The sequence below is a fragment of the Puma concolor genome, chromosome A3 (assembly GCF_028749965.1).
Source record: "Puma concolor isolate L17-30 chromosome A3, mPumCon1.1.hap2, whole genome shotgun sequence".
Taxonomy (NCBI): Eukaryota; Metazoa; Chordata; class Mammalia; order Carnivora; family Felidae; genus Puma; species Puma concolor.
This window is the reverse complement of record NC_141669.1, coordinates 72,163,392-72,182,606: the sequence shown is the minus strand read 5'-3', so window position 1 is coordinate 72,182,606 and position 19,215 is coordinate 72,163,392. Positions and strand designations below refer to the sequence as shown.

Sequence of the window (19,215 nt, the reverse complement as noted above, 5' to 3'; positions counted from 1 at the left end):
TCAAATTTTACTAATAAATATTGCTAGAGGTTACTAACTCCTGGGGCCTAATCACTGGACTCTGGAGATCTGTGTCTCACAGGTCAAGAATCCTTGAGCTGTTTACTACTGATAAATTTTATACAGCTGTCATCTTTAAAATTTCATAAATTAAAAAAAATATATAATGTTTATTTTTGAGAGAGAGAGAAAGTGTAAGAGGGGAAGGGGCAGAGAGAGAGGGAGACATTAAATCTGAAGCAGGCTCCAGGCTCTTGAGCTGTCAGCACAGAGCCCAATGTGGGGCTGGAACTCATGAATCATGAGTTCATGACCTGAGCCAAAACCAAGAGTCAGACGCTTAACTGACCGAGCCACCTAGGTGCCCCTAAAATTTCATAAATTTTTAAGGTAAGCTACATTACACAGCCTTTAATTTAGACATTAAGAAGAGGTAGTTTGTTTCCCCAGTATATTTAAAAGTTATGAGTAAGAAAGAAATAACATATGTCTAGAACAACGTAGGTATAAAATGGATTAAGTACTCATGTTCAAACCTTGTACTCTAAGAATGGGGATAAAGACTGCGTTTGTTTCTATCACATTATTATCAAAGGCCAGAGTTTTAAATCCATTTCCAACTCTTGGACTAAAACTCACAAAGAGTAACTGATAGGTCATCTCATTTCTACAGTCACTTTGCTTTTGCAAAAAAAAAAAAAAAAAATGTGGGAAATGAAAAAGTATATTCCTTTACACACTTGTTTTTTGCATTTTTATTTTTCAAATAGCACAACCTGAGCAAACATTTTTAACATGTTTTCTTGAATTTATTATTATGGAAAATAATAGTATACAAGTAGCCACCTTTTCTTTGCACTTAGTTGTGCAAGGCACATTAGTTCTTATTATCCTTACTACCCTATGGGGTTGGTATCATTACCCTTAATTTACTAATGAGAAAAGTGAGTCAGAGAAGTTAGATAACTTGTAGCTAGTAAATGATAGTATTGGAAATTAATCACAGATTTATTTAAATTACACTGCTTTTTATAGAGAAAAATCTTATGTATGAAATCAGCATCTTCCTGTTGTTTTTAACTGCTTCTAGGAGTTTGCAGTTTCCTGTAGAGCAAGACGGACAAATACAAAGGTACATTTAGTGGCTGTATTGTTAAGTGTATGAGGGTAGACATGCTTAATGAATATCAAAACCCAGAAAAATAGAGGCAGTACTCTTCTCCTGGTTGTCTAAAGGACAGGTTTTCCTTTCAAATTCAGTCTTCCTTACTGGGCCACTTGGTCCCCAAATGGTGCCGCATGTACTTTTTTGAAATCACTAAATCCACAGTTGTATTAAGAAATATTTTATTAACAAAACAGTAAATTCCACTTGCTTAGCATTTCCAATAATGGAGAAATTGGCCTTGCAACAGAAAAAACAAAACAAAACCCTTAGATACCCAATCACACAAAGCACTAGAAGGGTAGGGTCATGTGGCCTTTCTTTGATGTTTTGGGGATTGACCACCTCACACATTATTGTAGTATTTGTTTTTTTGTTTTAAAAAGGCAACACATTACATGGATAAAAAAGAAGCATACTCAATCAGAAAAGTTACAGTCTAGAGATGTAATCAAATTTATGCCAGGTAGTGTGAAATCCTGTTAACTGCCAACTATTCATGGAACCCTGATACATTTGGTATGAAGATACTTGGGATCTTATTCATGTCTTTTTTTTCTCTCTAGCTCATGTTCCTCTCTTTTCTTTCTCCATTCAAAAAGAAAGAAAGAAGAAAAAAAATTGCTAGATTTTGTGTAGGCCAATAACATTAAAAATATTTTTACTGACAATATTAGATCATTGCATGAAATTTTAAAATTTATGCTGGAAAGAAATATTGAAATCAACCCCAACAACATCCTTCATAGATATACTTCTTATAAATACCATTATTTATTTTCTATCATATTTTAGAATCTTTCCAGATGGAAACTAGTTTGAGTTCAATAGAGCAAATGGAAAAGCAACCATTTCTTTGTAAAACCTCAAGATGTAAATTAGTGGTTTCATATTTACCTTCTTATTTCACTGGCTTTCCCTGAGTAAGACTGAATTAGAGAAAAAAAAAAAAAAGACATGAATTCTTAAAGCGAGCAAATTAAAAAAAAAGAAGAAGAAAATCTGAAACACAAGTTATGGATACTAAATTTTAGTTTTAAACCTCCACTTTCTGGGTCATGAAAAGCCTTTTAGACTTTTCACACACCACAATTACTTGGCAACCATAGTGGTGATTTGCTATGAATTATACATATTTCTAAGGTGCTGTATGTCTGAAATCCAGGCCACTTCTTGGCTTTTTTCATCAACTGAAGTATCGCAAAAGATGTTTTGCATTTTTTGCCTTTGCTGATTAAAGCTCATGGTAAAGGTATTCTCTTTTATGAAATCTAAAATCATTCTTTTAGGAGATGTTAAAGTAATGCGACCAATTTTTACTGAGGCATCACCTTCCAATCTAATAATGCATTTCCTTTGCATTACCTGCTCATATTAATAATTTATTGCTATGAACATCATTGAAACAATATGCAAAAACAAGTGTGTCATCTATACTTTTCTATCGCTTAATGTGTGTTAAACTAAAACTATATTTAATGATATATATGTAAAACCAGAAAAGTTAAAATATGGTCAATAATCAACAGAGAATGATATTTTTAGATGGATACTAACACAATTGTTGAAAATACTTTCTTAGTTGAGAAAATGTTTACTTTCCAAAGTATTTATCATGCACATCAGGTTCAGAGTGTGTGTGTGCGTGTGTGCGTGTGTGTGTGCGTGTGTGTGCATGTATATATATATATATATATATACACACATGATTTTATTGGAAACAAAGTTTTCAATTGCAGCAGCCAGGGTTAAGCTGTAGATTAACCAATTTTGCTTCTGTAACCTCCCAACATAATGTTTCATATTCATGCAGCAATACACCAGTGATATTCTATTTGGTAAGAAAAGGTTCCATTTCATTAGGGACTAAAATCTTCCCAGGGTTTCTTGGGAGCATGATCTCAATGAAGCAAATCACCCCATTTGTCACTAATACCTTGGCACAACTATCTTCCTTCCTTCCTGCTTTTCAATTTGTCAGTAAATATTTGCTGTTATATATATGTTCAGGTTTTCCATCATATCTGATGGATTCCTCTGGATGTGTGTGTCTGTGTGTGTGTGTGTTTGTGACTGTAAATGGTGAAAATATATGAAAAATGTGAGTATTTGGGGGAGAAAAGAAGATTATAAGATACATATGTATATATTTTACCTTCTAATTCACACCTTTCATACAAATACTAAAACTTAATTGCAACAGAATGAAGGCTGTACATGTTAGAAAAAAAAAGTAGCTGAGTCTTTTTATATACATTCATACATATCTTCCTTAGAATAAACACTACATTGTAATTTTTTTTAAAAAAGTAAGTAATTGTGGCAATTTATAATGGTGGCAAAAAAACAAAAAACAAAAACCAAAACCAAAACCCTGAAATAATTGTTGCTCCGATGTCATAAAACTCCCTATACTTAGCAACACTTATAACATTGAATTTACCAAAAATGGCTGAAGAGCAGAGATATATTTTGCATTTTCTATACAACAGGCTATAAAACGTCACTTATCACAGTCCAGAAAGCACACAGAGATGGATTTTATATAAACATATGTAATAACATATTAAGCGTGCATGAAAATTTCCCAATGATTGCATCTATGCCCTCTTGGGTTTTTTTTGTTTGTTTTGAAATTTTAGTGTGAAAATGTGCCTTATATTTCACATTGTTGAAAATAAGGCCTCCATACTTTTTTATTCTCTCACAACCAGAAAGGGGCTTTTTGAATGTGTTCCTACACAAGTCTTCAAAAAAGCCAGCACTTTGTTTCAAATGCAAGTTCCAACCACTGTTCCAGCTGCGCCAGGGGGTAAACCCAAAGGTTTGCAGTGTGGGTCATTCCAAATGACACCGTCTTCTCTGGCAATCGGGCTAACTGACTTCTCAGGAAAGCGCTAGCACTTTGGCTAAATCCAGGATCATAGGTAGCTTCTTTTTTTTTTTTTTTTTTTTTTTTTTTTTTTTTTTTTTTTGGTGTGTGTGTGTGTGTGTGTATGTGTGTGTGTGTTGTGTGTTGCGTTGTTTTTGTGTTGTGCCTTGATGTTGTAATACTCCTTTGCTTTATGAATGCGTGCGGTCATCACTGTCTTTTAGAAATGTTCCAGCAACATAAAGACAGGCAGAGTAAATGAAAACACTGTGGATGTTAGGGAATTTATTGGCCCCTGTTTGTTTTTGTTTTTGTTTTGTTTTTCTTTCTTTTTTGGAGAAACAAGAGCATGAGATACTTGTTTTTATTTTTTTAAAAACAGTCTTTCCTTCCTGATTGCATTCCCTGTCTTCTTTTGTATGTGCTTCGTAAAAAGGAAAGTAAATAAGTTTATATTATGTCTCAGATAAAATGAAGACTATTTCTATACAAGGGTCTTTTTTAAGATCTTGGGATCAGACGTAATACTCTTTATCCTTGTTTTTCTTATTTTTGTTGGCGCTTTTCGCACTGCTGGGTTGTTTCTCCTTTACAACAGCCCCGTTGGACTGTGCTGAGTTACTGATGTAGTTTCGACTCTCGTCCACATGATACGAGCCTTCATCCCGGTTTCTGTACTTGTACATGGCATAGAGGAGAATGAGAATGCACAGGGCGGCGGCAGCTACGATCCCCACCACCATGCCTGTGGTGCTGCTGGACTCCCGAATCACTTCCGCTGAGCCTGGGTACGGCTCTCGCCCGCCTGCTCGGGTTGGGTTAGCTGTAGAAAAGAAGGGGAGAACAAGGTAGTGTGATTACTGAGTTCACCGAATGCCCAAGAGCTATATTAACATGTACCATCTATTTGCATGCCTAAACGAGTAACACCTACGGCTTTAGGAAAGGTATTCTGCTGCTGCTAAATGTAGCAATCCCTAGGCCTCATGGTCACTAGAGACTAGGGACTAGGAATCAAAGCACTTGGGGAGAGATCTGTTGCCATCTTTTCTTTATCAAAGATCAATTTTATTAACATGATATTGTAAGTGCAGCCCCAAATAAGCTTCTGTAGCTCTTAAGGGCCACGTTGATGTGTTAGGTGAAAAATTATAAACCCAACATGGTAAATACAATCATAATGACACTACCTTATACTATCAGAGGGTATTAATTTAACAACCAAATTGAGGTTCATATGGAACACTTGGGCTAGCTCTGGAATCTGAATTATTATAGCTAAATTTAGTATTATTTTAGAAGTCATAGTGCCTCATACAGTAATGAATACAGTATTGAACAAAAAGATAATCTAGGCATTTTGAATAGACTAATTGCTTGCTCGTAAAACCGTGATGTTAGTCACAGTTTACAAACTAAAATAAAAATAAATCCTTTTGTGTTGGAGGTTTTATTCACATAAGTATATATGTATCATCCATTCATTAGCAGTGGTTGAGTGATGACCAAAACTAAATTTGGGAGGGAGAAGTAGGAAAATATTTTTTTCTCAGTTTTATAGGCTATCTAGGTTGGGTATGAGTCAAATTTCAGTACTTAATAGATAATGAATAAAAGACTGGCTTGCACATTTTTCTTCTACTGGCAAAAATCTCATTGTTTCCAAAGGATAAATAAAGCTCTTCCATGAGTATAAGAAATGGATTACAGGGTGCATTAATATCTTCTCCAAGGCATAGTTAGGCACCGAAACTGGGGATAAATGGAGAGAAAAAGTCCTGGGATTTAATTTGTAAATGGGGGTGGGGCACCTATTTTTCTCTACACAATAAACTTCTTCTTTGAAAGAATTTTTAGAAGATAAGCAACTGTACAGAGATAAAAATCTGTCCTACCTCTGACCCTAGGTCATTTTCCTCTATGGTTTATGTTTTCTTTCTCTGAATCTGTGTCCTCTCTTTTGTCTTACAGAAAAAAAGATTACTTTTCAGACGTAGTGGATTAAAAATGCTATAATTTTCAAAATATTATTTTTTCTAAATTAGGCAGCATGAATTAAAATAATCTCAAGGTTGTATATATATCAGATATATAGGTATGTGTGTGTGTGTGTGTGTGTGTGTGTGTGTATGGTTTGTGTGTTTATAGAAATTGAACAGTTCAAGAACACTAAAGTTGTGCTTTTATTATACTACTATTAAACATCATTTAGTAGCTATTTTTTAATATTTTTACAAAATTTCCTATTTAATACTGGGAGTAATTTATCAGCCATAGCTCTGTACTGCTTTGTAATTCCATTTCCGAACATCACCAAGGTTTCTTCTGCCTAAATGTGGGTTTCTTGCTGTCACTTTCCTTTCCTTCCCCAAACAAAGCCTTACAAATATAGTCACTTACAAAGTAACAGCTCTTGGTCTCAAAGCAGCAATATGCTGTGTTCTGGAGCTGTAAAATGTATCAGGTGAAACCTTTCTATGCTGAATATGTCACTGCTTGTTTTACAAAAGCCCATGTAATGTTGCTGAATAAAAAGCCTTGGAGTTGCTCCTGTGGCCAAGGTGGAACCAGACAAAGACTATAATCCACAGCATTTGATTACAGGAAATTAATTTCCTCTCAAGAAGAATAGAATGTACTGCAGGAACTCTGTCACTACCTCACAAACCAGAGGCAGCACTTTCTCTTTCAAATACAGTCATCTTTGCCAAAGTCTGCCAATTAACTCAGCTGCTAACTTTCGCTAAATGACAACTTTTTACTTGCTCATTTGTGGATCACTCTTTTAACATGGTGTCTCAAGAGCTAAAGAAAGGATTTTATTTAAATGTTACCTAAATCTTTTCCCCCAACCCGATGGTGTGTTTTTATTTTAAACACATTTTCGTAATTATCTCACTTTGTCTGTCAGAAAAGAATAGGGAGAATGGAGACAAAATCTTAACCATATAGTTCATGCTAGGAAGATTTGAGAGTTTTAAAGAAATGCAGGGTTTAAATGTTCTATACTAAGAATGTATATGTTCATTTTTTTCTAGTTAGGATTTGGTATCCTAAATGGACTACCTTATCCAAGAATTGTAATCTTATTTTTATCTGCTCAAATATTTCTTTATTATTTTATTTTATTTACCAATTTACTTATTTTTTTTTGAGAGAGAGAGAGAGAGGGAGGGAGGGAGGGGCAGAGGAAGGTGGAGAGAGGAATCCCAAGCAGACTCTGTGCAGCACAGAGTCTGACTTGGGGCTTGATCTCACAACCTGTGGATAATGACTTGAGCCAAAATCAAGAGTCTGATTCTTAACTGACTGAGCCACCCAGGCACCCACTGCTCAAATATTTCTAATCTATGTTCACAACAACTGTGTAGGCAGCACAGCAGCCACAAATTGATATCAACAATTGATGTTACAAGAATGAGATGTAAAGACCAAAGCAAAGCCTCAAACGCTTCAAGTCTGCCATACAGGCATTCGATAAACACCTCCTATTTAAGGAAAATACTTGCCTTTTTCTGCAACTCCAGCCAAAACGTTGCCTAAGTCACATGCAGGCCTAAAAATATCTCTGTAACCCATATGTAAATAAAGATTCTAAATATCGTTTTTTAAAAATAACCTACCCAAAATGCTAAAACCCAATGATAAAACATTTTATCCTTTTTTTTCCCTGATTCACATTAAAAAATTAATAGCCACCATTGATATTATTATAGGCCTGTTTGGAATATGCAGTTGCTTCCATGTCTCACTGATTATTTAGTAATTTTTTTCTGTTTTTGCTTCAACTCTGAAGGATAAGTGACATTTTTCTTAACTTTTGTGCTAATATCAGAACTATTTATACACTAAAGACATCTCTCCCAGATGTACAATAAAAGGCTGAGAAATTTAAATACATTTATGAATTATAAATGTGGCTTCACTTATTGTTATTAATGGTTTATTTTGATGATCACTGGAAAACCTCTGAGGAAATTTCATATTAATTTAAATGTAGAGAAGAGTAGAAATGGCTCAAAAGGCTAAATGCCTTCCTATATAATTTGACTACAATTTTATATCAAAGAGAAACTCAGTCCTCTCTTAACCCTTTATGACAATGAGAAAAACGGAATTTAATCAGCAAAATCCATAACCAATTCTTTTATTTCCTGCATTTGAGAATTTTGTATTCCCTTTACATTCCATAATACATTAAATCAAGACATTTTAAGTAAATAAAACAATCTATATGTGTTTTCTCAGCAGTGCTAAAAAAAAACAAACAAATGAACTAAAATGTACTTTTACTCTATCTCCCTTTCTCTATCCCACCATGTGATGAGAATATTTTAAAAGCAGAGAAGAACACTTTGAAAACACTTATAAAAAAGAGAGTAGGGGAGGGAGCTAAAGGCATGGAATATGTACAAATTAGCAGTAATTTGTACTGCTTACAGGTAAACTGTAACTGACTTACAAGTAAAACGAAGCTAACTGGACCAGAAGCATAAGGGGCCAAGGTCCATGGAAAACGTTAGCAGGACTGGGGATGGGTATTAAATAGGCCAAAGCATGTGAGTATCCTTTGGTGTGACTGGAAACGCAAGTTAAGCTTTCAACTGCGGTGGTGGCACACATACTTTGATTTGAGGCTAGGTTGCAAGCAAAAAAAAAAAAAAAAAAAAAAAAAAGAGTAGATGAAATATCCTAAGTGTTTATGCCCACTTATATCCTATTTCAGTGATTCATAAAGTAGAGAAGCATTGTGAATTACACACAATTTATGCAAACACTGAAACAATAGATTATTTTACTCCCATGCAATTCATGCCCATCATCATCTACCCTCAGAATCAACTGGAATGGAGTGTAAATTACAAGGTCTACTACCTGTGGGGAAAGCACATATGCACACCTGAATGGCAATATGAAGGCTTTTGATTTCTGCTGGCATTTTTGCCTAAATGATGCAGAAGCCATTTACTGCATGGGCAAGGACAAAAAGCTTTCTAAAGGGTTATAACCTCTTTCACAGAAGCTACTTTTCAACTAAATGGCTATGAAAATATTCGTGAGGCTCATGGACAGGTAAACAGGGTTATCATAATAGACAGATGAGGGGTGTCTGGGTGGCTCAGTTGGTTAAGCACCTGACTTCAGCTTGGGTCATGATCTCATGGTTTGTGGGTTCAAGCCCCATGTCAGGCTCTGTGCTGCCAGCTCCGAGCCTGGAACCTGCTTCGGATTCTGTGTCTCCCTGTCTCTCTTCCCCTTCCCCACTCACGCTCTGTCTCTCTCTCTCTCTCAAAAATAAATAAAAAACATAAAGGGCAGATGAAAACTGGTTCTTTAATTCTCTCTTTCTCTATCTCTTTCAAATATTTGGCAAGATCTGAGGGTCTCTACATAGTCTTCTTTGGCCCTAATTAATAAGGAATCCTGTATGTTAGCTCTGTGAATTTTCTTGTTTTTCATTGATTGATACCATGATTATTTATGTAGGCATAGTCTTTCATGTATTAGGACAGTTATTAACATATTTCCACATCACACCCTAAGCCAATTTATCATATCAGATAAAAATTCATTATGGAAAATGCACAGCAAATGTAAAAGACATACTCCAGTGCCTTGTCATATAAAAACATTAATAAATGCATTTGTTGCTTTCATAAAAAATTAAAAAGTAAACTATTTAAAATTCTAACTTATCCTTAAGTTTGCTGAGATAGTTATTTTAAACTACGAGGACAGGAAAAGAAATTGTCCTGATGTATGTTCTTTCTTTATTTTTGACAGTCTTTGGCAGTGCATCTGTGAGAGAGCATCATTTCCCCCAAATAAGAACTCATTTAGATCCAGTTAAAAAACACCATGGAACAAACATGTTTAAGTGATATATTAAGCTACAGCAGAGAACAGAACGGAGAAGACTGTGGCAGGTCTCATTTCTTACCAGCTCCTCTGGCGTCTCTGCCACCGACTCCACGTTCTTCTCTGTTCTTCCTTCTATGTCTTCCCCCCTCTCTACCTCTTCTGTGCATCTGTCTCCCAGTTCAGCCCTTGTCCTTGAAGGTGGCCCTCAGACAGCACAGTGGGCCAGCAAGGTGTTCAATGAGTAACAAAACTTATTGCCAAGTTCCTATTTTCAAACCACAATACAAAATAGTCCTTACTGGCCCCCCCAAAAAGTCTAAATAGGATTGTCTCATCAGAACATAGTCTTTGTGTTTCATATTGAAATGCTTTACTTTATAATATAGCCTTCTAAATTTGTTTATAGAATACAATTATATGCCATATATATGTATATATATATATATATTTATTTATAAATGCTATTTTATTACCAATTTTAAAAACTTTTGTTATGCAGATGAGGATGTGTGAGGAGCACATTAAGTCATTAAGCTTTGCACTGGGGCCTATATTTATCAGTTTGCCACTGTTTGTATCTAGTCATAGCCTTAGTTTATGCAAATGGGGAGTATAAAGCCTGCGTTTATTTAGCAGGATAATTCACAACTAAAGTTCTAAAATAACTATGCATTTTGGAAGGTAAATTTTTGAACATTAGTCAGTTTTTCCAAAGAGGTTTCACTTTGCAATGGAAAGTGTTTGGCATCCTTTGGTTATTCTTTCTGAGACTAGAAAAATAGCAATCAGGTATTGTTATTAAAAAATAAAACTGCGCTTGATGTATGTTTTTACGATCCTGCACGAGAAATGATGCTTACAGTCCTAATTCCTGTCACATAAAATGACAGTTTGGTGGGTGGTGGGACCTTATATTTCCATTGATGAGTACACTAAGGCAATAACCATGCCATTAGATGCTCTTTTTATCACTCAAATTGTCATTTTTATGAAACTATTTTGTATACTTGGATGAGCTGTTCTTTCACTGTAATCTTATTATATTTATGTTGTTTCCAAACTTAGCTTTGTAGGGTGAGATTGCAGTTTCTAGGCAATTCTTATTGCTGGTTTTATTTCTTCAATATAGACTGTTAGTGTATAGGTACGGCATCAACCATGACCCTGTCACATCAAGGATGAAGTAACAGTTTCATTATATGCTGAAGACAATGAAAAATCAGCTTTTGAGTTTTAAGAAAAAAAAAAATATAAGATATTGCCAATTTTAAGAAATAGTAAAGAATAAAATACACCAATGGTTAAAAAAAAAAAACCCAGAATATGAGCTATACATTTCAGATCAGTAGGGGTATATAACGGATTATAAAACTCTGCAATGTTCAACATTTATCATTCTGCTACTTGGAATTGTTAGATAACCTGCCTTATAATAATCCTTTTAAAAAACTACTGGCAAGATGCATTTATTAAATTTTTTTCTCACTGAGAGTCTTTGACCAGTCTTTCTGGTTTTATCATAAATTAAACTAAAAGTAATCAATTTTAAATTTCTTTCTCCTCCCCACCTAGGAAAAAGAGCTGCCTAAAATGATCTCATTAGAACAGAGCACTGTACTGTGTTTTAATAGATGTGGAAGTTATTATAATTCTAGGCTAGTCTTCAAAATGGTTTCAGATTTATGGGGGAAGATTTGACTTTTCCAGTACCCAGTTTCATTAATACTGTGAAAAGAAAATTGAAATTGTAGGCTCCTGGGGTGTTTGTGAATTGAGATTAGCACAGTTTTGTTCTCCATCTCTAGAAAAATAAAGTTTATTATTTTTTCCATTTCTGTGCTTCAATACAACATGGGTCAGAAGAAACAATTACAATGCAGTCACTCACAAGAATGCATGTTTAAATGACACAGCTGCAAGAAATCAGGTAGGCAATGATTTGCATGGCGTGCACTAATTTCAATTCATACTATGGTTGTCTGAGAGGTGATGAATGCTGGATGTTTCAAATCCCTCTCATTTTCCCTTCCCATCAACTCCACCCATGCCTTGCACATTCAGAAGTTTGCTCAGGCAGGTCAGACAAAACGCTTGAGAGAAGACATGTGTGGCACATCATAGCCCTTCTAATGAAATGGAGATTCAGAAAGGACTTGGAAATCAATAAGCCTTTGCCACCTGTGTGGCTGCCAGGTCTAACATTTTCCCCTGCTACCTTCAAAGGCACAAAGGCACATGTTTAAGGGGAAGTACAGAGGCCACCACTGGGGGACTGAGGGACTGTTATCTTCACCAGGAATCTAGGTACTATGTGGGAAGGGACAATGGCCACAGAAAAACTCATCATGTGCCTGGAGGACAGAAAGCACCAAATAGAACAAGCTACTACCTCAAATGGCACCACGTGGAATTAAAATGGCGATGGACAATCAAACCCTGTGTGACTTCAGTCAAGTGAAAACTAATTGAAGAACACATACATTCTCCCTCATCTCTGGGGCAAGCCATAGGATCATGGCATTTACTGAAACCTGTTCTTCAATCACCTTATACTCTGTAAACTATGTGTCTATAGCTCAATCATCTGCAGGCTTCATACACTTTTACATGGTCATTGTGCCCATAAGGCTTTATTAGAACGCTTGAAACTGTCAGGTATCAATGTGACTACCATTCTCCTGGCCCTTTATGATCTGCCCACAGCTACCGACTCAAACTTCTCTTCCATTTCTCTCAAAGGAATTTGCAGTCATAATTTTATTATGGCAATAAATAAAATTGGCCAGTTCCCACAGGCCAATAAAGTTCTACCTACATGGCTGGCTCATAGGATCTTTTTCATCATGCCTAGCTGAATACCACTTATTCCTCAAAATTAGCTTGACGCACCATCTTTTGTGAAGTTTTCTAAGAATATTCACTCTTTCTGTCAACTATTATATAGTGAAGTATAGTTATGTTCCAAGGACTTTACTAGGCCCTGGGAGTATAGACAGATAACCAAACACACTTGACATCTGCCCTCATGGGCCTTGATATATAATGAAGGAAAGAGACATGCAACAAAAAATCATGAAGTTAAAGTTGATACAACAGTTGGAGCCAGCATGTATGATGAAAGAAAATGGTAGCTACCACGCAGGAGTAGAACAGGGGTTTCTGATTTAGACTGGGGAGTTGGAAAGACCTTTCTGAGTTTGTGACATTTTGGGTGAGACAGGGAAAAGGACTGGAGAGTAGTCAAGTGAAAAGTGGCCAGCAGAGTCTTCTAATCAGAAGGAATGAGGAGTAATGACTTAGAGGAAAGAAAAAGTTTACTTTTCAGAAACTAAACAAAAGCCTGAGTGGATGTTGCATAGTAGATGTTGTGGGAGAGTGAAAAGAAATTAGAAGATGGATATAAAACTTAACACACAGATCAGAGGCCATGCAAAGGAGTCATACATGATAAGATCAGCATATCTGGCTTCATAAATAATAATGCTTTTATGGGAAAAAAAAAAGGTGTCACTAACAGTGAAAACGCAAATGAAAAGGAGAAGAGAAATATCTGTAGTACATATGACAGACCAAGAGTCAATACCTCTAAAATACAAAGAGCACGTATCAAGTAATATGGAAACAGTAAAACAAACAATCCACTGGAAGAATGGACAAAAATGTGCACAGGCAAGTGAAGAAAAGAAGATCTGAATAGGTGATTAAATGTAGGACAAGATGCTCAACTTACAATGGAAGTCAAAATAAAATAAGGAGGGTTTTTTTTCCCCAACAAACTTACAGGAATAAAGAAGAAAGAAATGGTGACATGGTAAGCATATTTATTTGGGAAATGGGAAATTTTGCTGGTGAGAATATGAAGTTTTCAGTCATTTTTAAGAAGTAATCTAATAACATCTATTAACATTTTAAAAAAGATTGAATTGCAGCTGGAGGATGGGTACATGTAAGTTCATTATACAATTCCCTCTAACATTATATGCTTGAAATTTACAATAGTAAAAGATAAAAAAAAAAAACCCAAATATTTAAATCATGCAACCCCAGCTTGGGGAATACAGTCTACATAATTAAATACACCAGCACATAAATATCTAAATATAGGATGTTTGTTATAATGTTATGAGAGGAAAAGAAACAAAGGGAAAAACGTAAGAGATTAATGACAAGGTTATGGTTGAATAAATTATGGAACACCCGTAGTCTAGAATTTTAATAAAGTTGAAAATAGGAGTTAGAGTTAAATATGTTGACCTGAAAGACGTACATAACATGTCAATAAAGGAGAAAAGCAAGTTTAATTCATATAGTGTGCATCCATTTCTATAAAGCAAGAGAGAAAAACAACTCTTTTTATGTATTTAATAGGAACATGGTGAAAGGTATATGAGAGATTCACGCCAAGTTGTTATTATCAGTTCATGTATGGAGGTGGGGGGGAAAAGGGGAAAATAAAATCAAGTAGAATTAAAATCACATAATTAAAATTCTTTAACAAGTATTTACTGAGTAACAACAATTTACCAGGTACCATGTAAGATGTTGAGGATATCAAGGTATCCAAGAGTATTAGAAATGCAATGGAAAATGTGATAAAATAAGACAATTTTAAATTTAAAAATGCAATAAAAGAAGAAGACACAAAAAATGGTACTAAGAGAGAGAGAAATGAGGCTTTAGACAGGGACATCAGGAAAAGTTTCTTGGAGTGGAAGTATTTGAAATGAGACTCAAAGGAAAAGAAAGATCCAGGTTTCTAGATTGAACTCTGGAAAGCCACTAAGGATTAAGAAGGAAGACATTGAGACAGAATGGCCTGAAGCTGCAGGAACAGAATCAAGAAGACTGCATGGGAAGATTTGCAGGAAATCTAACTTAATCCCCGTCTTCCCTTAACCGTATTTTACATCATCCATTTTAGTATGGGGCCCACACTATTGTGAAAGTTTACTTAAGTTTTTCATTTCTGTTGGGTGGATTTTTTGCTTCCAGTCTATATTGCTAGTCCTTTTATAGTTACCTGTAACTCTATTTGTTTTTTCTACCACTTCCCTCACCTTCTAACATCAAATGAAGATTGTGCACACAAGCTACAAGATGTATGTTTTCTGGCTGATTAGAAGATGAGATTTTTGTAAGTTCATAAATTTTCAGGAGTAGACTGGGGTCAATTTAACCATTAAGAAAATGTGAGAGACCTCTGATTTCAAAGTGTTAAGTAAAGGTAATAAACAGGGAGGCAAACACTGGTAGTGACATTGTATTTCATCATAAATATGGTTTCCTCAACACTTCCCTAACTCCCAGCTTCTATAATATCTTCAGTAAAAGAGGGACTTATGATATTTATTTAATTAAACCAGAAATCACTTCCCCTGTGCTTATGCAGATTAGGATCAATTTATATCAATGCAAGTTATCATATCTGCATTTATTTTCCTATGCCTTCAAGTAATAAGCCACTTAATTCCAATGACTAAATCACTAAGTTATTTAAAGTCAACCAAGTTAGCAGTCTCCATTTTGATTCATTTGGGTGCTTTATTTACATCAACATCATCTGACACCCATAGCACTACAAATAGTTGAGAGCTAATTTGGAGCTCTTTTCTCAAAATAAGCAGAATAGTTGCAGAAGTTTCTAGAGTACTTTTCAAGACTGTTACTATTGCAAAGTAAGTTGAAAAGAGGCCCATCAGCCAGGTCAAACTTTCCATATTTGTGAAGCAAAAAAAAGCCATACAGAAAATAATTGAGAAAATGAGTTTCAAAGCTAGGGAGCCTGGAGAGTTTGTGTTTTTCATCAAAATGTATTACATTTCATAAATGCAAGAAGAGCTATATTTTGAAATGTAGCTTGTTCTCTCCATTACTGATTTTTACTCCACTATACTCTTCAATAGCAAAATAGTTTCTTTTCTGGTTGCTCAATGACTAAAACACCCAGAAATTGCTTTTCATTTTTTTTAGGTTTATTTATTTATTTTGAAAGAGGAGAGAGTGCCAGGAGAGGAAGGGTAGAGAGAGGGAGAAAGAGAATCTCAAGCAGTCTCCATGCTGTCAGTGCAGAGCCCGATGTGGGGCTGGGTCCCATGAACCGTGAGATCATGACTTGAGCCCATAGAGTAGTGAGGAATGTGCATGTGTGCACACGCGTACGTGGCTGTATTATTGTTACAATTTTACAAATTGTTAAGAGACCTTTCGTAATTTGTTATCCACTGCTAACATTGTTTTTATCAGAAACATAATGGTTATATGTTATTTACCTCCCAGGGTCACCATGAGAATCAGATTTGGTAGAACAATAAACGTGAAAGTGCTCAGAGAAGGATAAGGTTCTGTATAAAAACAATGACAGTCTGATTTTTTTCCGTGTTTTCCACACAAAAGGTATGGAATCAGCAGCTTTCCCAACAATGACACAGTTCTGCAGTATGTACTGCATGCCATGGCTCAATCAGTTGTGATGGTGACCACCTTGTACACTATCTTCTCAGGGGTCACTGCATTCAGGGACTTCCCTAACATGAATGGAGGCCCTGTAAATTCAAGTGACTAAAAGATCCCTTAATTTGCAAGGCATGTTGATTCAGGCTATTAATTGTCATGCTGAATGTAGAGCTTGTTTCTGTTTATCTGAGAAACATTCCATCTTTACAGATCAGTGCTTGCTGGCTCCCATGGTTGGAGTGAATTAAATTTCTCCCTCTTTCAAAATTTTATTATACTTTATATTTTTAGGTATCATTAAATCGATCACCCGAGACCACTCTTCAGTAATCACTGACAGCAAGGCCTATTATCTTAGAAATAATAGCTCTTCTGATGAGGTTTTAGGTTTCTTTCTAAAACTGTTAGGCCAATTCTTTGTTCCTCCTTCCTTCTTCCCTGCTCTGGAATTCTGTGGTGTACTCTGAATGAAATACAGCGTATGGTCTCTACTGCGGATCTGTATGCTGGGTGCTAGGTGCACTCCTCCTCAACCAGGGTTCCTGTGCACCATCTGTGTAAGTCCAGGGCATTTTGGGAGATGGGGCAATATGTAGTTTTCTTCATTTAAAACTGTGTCTGCTCACTTTGGGTGATCATCGTGATACTGCTGTCAGAAAGCTATTGCCGTCTTTTGTTGGAAAACATCTCATTCTTTCTGGTGAAAGTACAAGAGCTAAGGTGAAGAATCAGCCAGGTTTTCCACTGAGTCCACCAGAAGAAAGCATGTCAAGCCATCCACCATGGGGGCGAGTCTGTGGCGCTTATGGCTGGTTAAGTCATGTAGCCCAGTCTTCCTGAATGTCTTAGGAGGAAGAGCAGGCAGATTAAAAGAACAGGCAGGAAGGTTAATCATTCCTTCTTTCAAGAGCTCTGCATTGTTTTCCTCCAAAAATAAAAATTACAGTTGATATGTGCCCTTTTCCCATCCTCACAACCTAAATTTATCCAACAGAAGCACTGCTCTTGTCTTGTTAGTTTCAGAGTGGCTACTGAGAAAAGTTTTATGTAAATAGAATTCAAAAACACTTTTAAAAACTTTCTAGGTACTAAAGTATCAATTACTAACATTTCTCCTTCTTGCCACGGGTAATAGGTGTATCTCCATTTATAGTATGGTACACTCCTCAGTCAATTTGCCAGGACTACTAATAAAAGCTAATTTACATTATCAAAAGTTCTTTGTGTTGGATCGAATGCTAAGTGCTCTACATGCATTGTCTCTTTTATCAGTACAACAATATTGCAGGTATTTAACCTTATTCATGCCATTTTGCAGATGCAAAAAGTCAAGTCCACAGAGGTTCAGTGCTTTGCTTCTGATTATACAGCGAGTGGCTAAACTCAGACACTCCAAAGTTTGCTCAAGGAAATGTAAGATTTTAGTGTGCTTATAGATGTGACAACGTTGGTACTTCTCTTTCTACTAATTTTCTTCATTTATTTGATGGCCTCTGTCTGTATTGACATCTTTAATACATCCATTTTTTAACCTGGAAAATTAATAAAATGTTCTTGTCTCTCCTATTTTATTACCAAAGCCAGGATTCTTATAATCCTGAGATCGGGTAAGGAGTTAATAATGATGATGGTGATTTAATCAACAAAGTCAGATGACAAGAGGTGAGACCTACAGACTGCAGCCTAAGGTAGCATTTGCTGCTCCTTGGAGCCCATGAACCAACAGAGAAAGCATATTATGAATCTTCATGGAGACAGCATTTCCTGTAGGGTACTATTCAGAATATGCTGAGTTACCTCTGACATTATTTGAGGGAAGGTAGTTAATAAAATATCAAGAAAACTCCACAGGAAACCAATTTCATTACTAAACAGGTATTTGATATACATCACAAGAATCCTCCCAGATTTCATGTTTCCATAAGAGATGGATTTACGCTATATTTTTCTAAACGTTTGCCACATTTCTTCCTTCAGGGTTGGTGACTATTTTTAAAATGACAACACATCTCATTGTCTCTTTCCAAAGCTCAAGGGGACATGTCACACTTTAGAAAGGCTCTCATGGTATTTTAGCATTTTCTAATAAGGACTTGTGATGTGAAAGTTTATTAACGTTTTAAGGTTGGATACATGCAGATTGCCTAAAAATCTATTGTGTACTCATTATCGAATAGATTTTTGTTACTTAATATAGGAAGCTCTGTATTAGCAGCCATGCACTTTTTGTAGACTTTCAAATAAATGCTTTAATATAACACAGTAAACTCACTCATCTGTTAACTAAGAATTATAAGCAGCCAATCATGTGTTAGTTAAGGCTTTGGACTAGAGCCCACTCTCTGTAACATCGAAAGGGACTGTGGCTCATTTTTGGCTCACATCAAATCTGTATGTCTTAGGAGGACGTTGCTACAAGATGGAATAATGTATCCACTGGCATCAAACCAATGCTAGTAGAAACAGGTCCTCCACTCACCAATATACCATAATAAGGTATATTATTTGTTATACATTTAAAATGTAGACAGGCATTTTGCTAATCACTGGGTATGCATCATCCTCTTTCAATCTTGTAACAACTCTATTCTGCCCATTTTGCAGACTAGGAAATTGAACCTCAAAGAGACTAAGTAACTTCCCCAAGATCAGGAAGGGCTGCAACTTAAACTGGTTCTGACTCCAAAGTTACAGCCAGAACTAATATTAACTCCCTGTTGTGTATCAAAGTTCTTACAAAATGCTCTTAAGGGCTTTTCTAATGTGTGGCAATAATCTATTCTATTTTGCTGTTTTTTAAAAAAAATTCCAAAATCACAGATAGGTCCAAATAGTTTACACTGAATGTAAATTGTAGTGTTCT

At 35.7% G+C, this 19,215-nt stretch overlaps 1 protein-coding gene across 26 annotated transcripts in view; it reads right to left on the bottom strand.

Moving 5' to 3' along the window:
- Nucleotides 1–1,330: 1,330 nt before the first annotated feature.
- Nucleotides 1,331–19,215, bottom strand: part of NRXN1 (neurexin 1) — a 1,142,850-nt gene continuing 1,124,965 nt past the window's right edge. For all 26 annotated transcript variants that reach the window (XM_086701118.1, XM_086701120.1, XM_086701129.1 and 23 more), the window contains one exon: nucleotides 1,331–4,860. In XM_086701118.1, coding sequence (XP_086557244.1) covers nucleotides 4,553–4,860 — 308 coding nt within the window. In that variant the 3' untranslated portion in view covers nucleotides 1,331–4,552. The remainder of the gene's footprint in view (nucleotides 4,861–19,215) is intronic.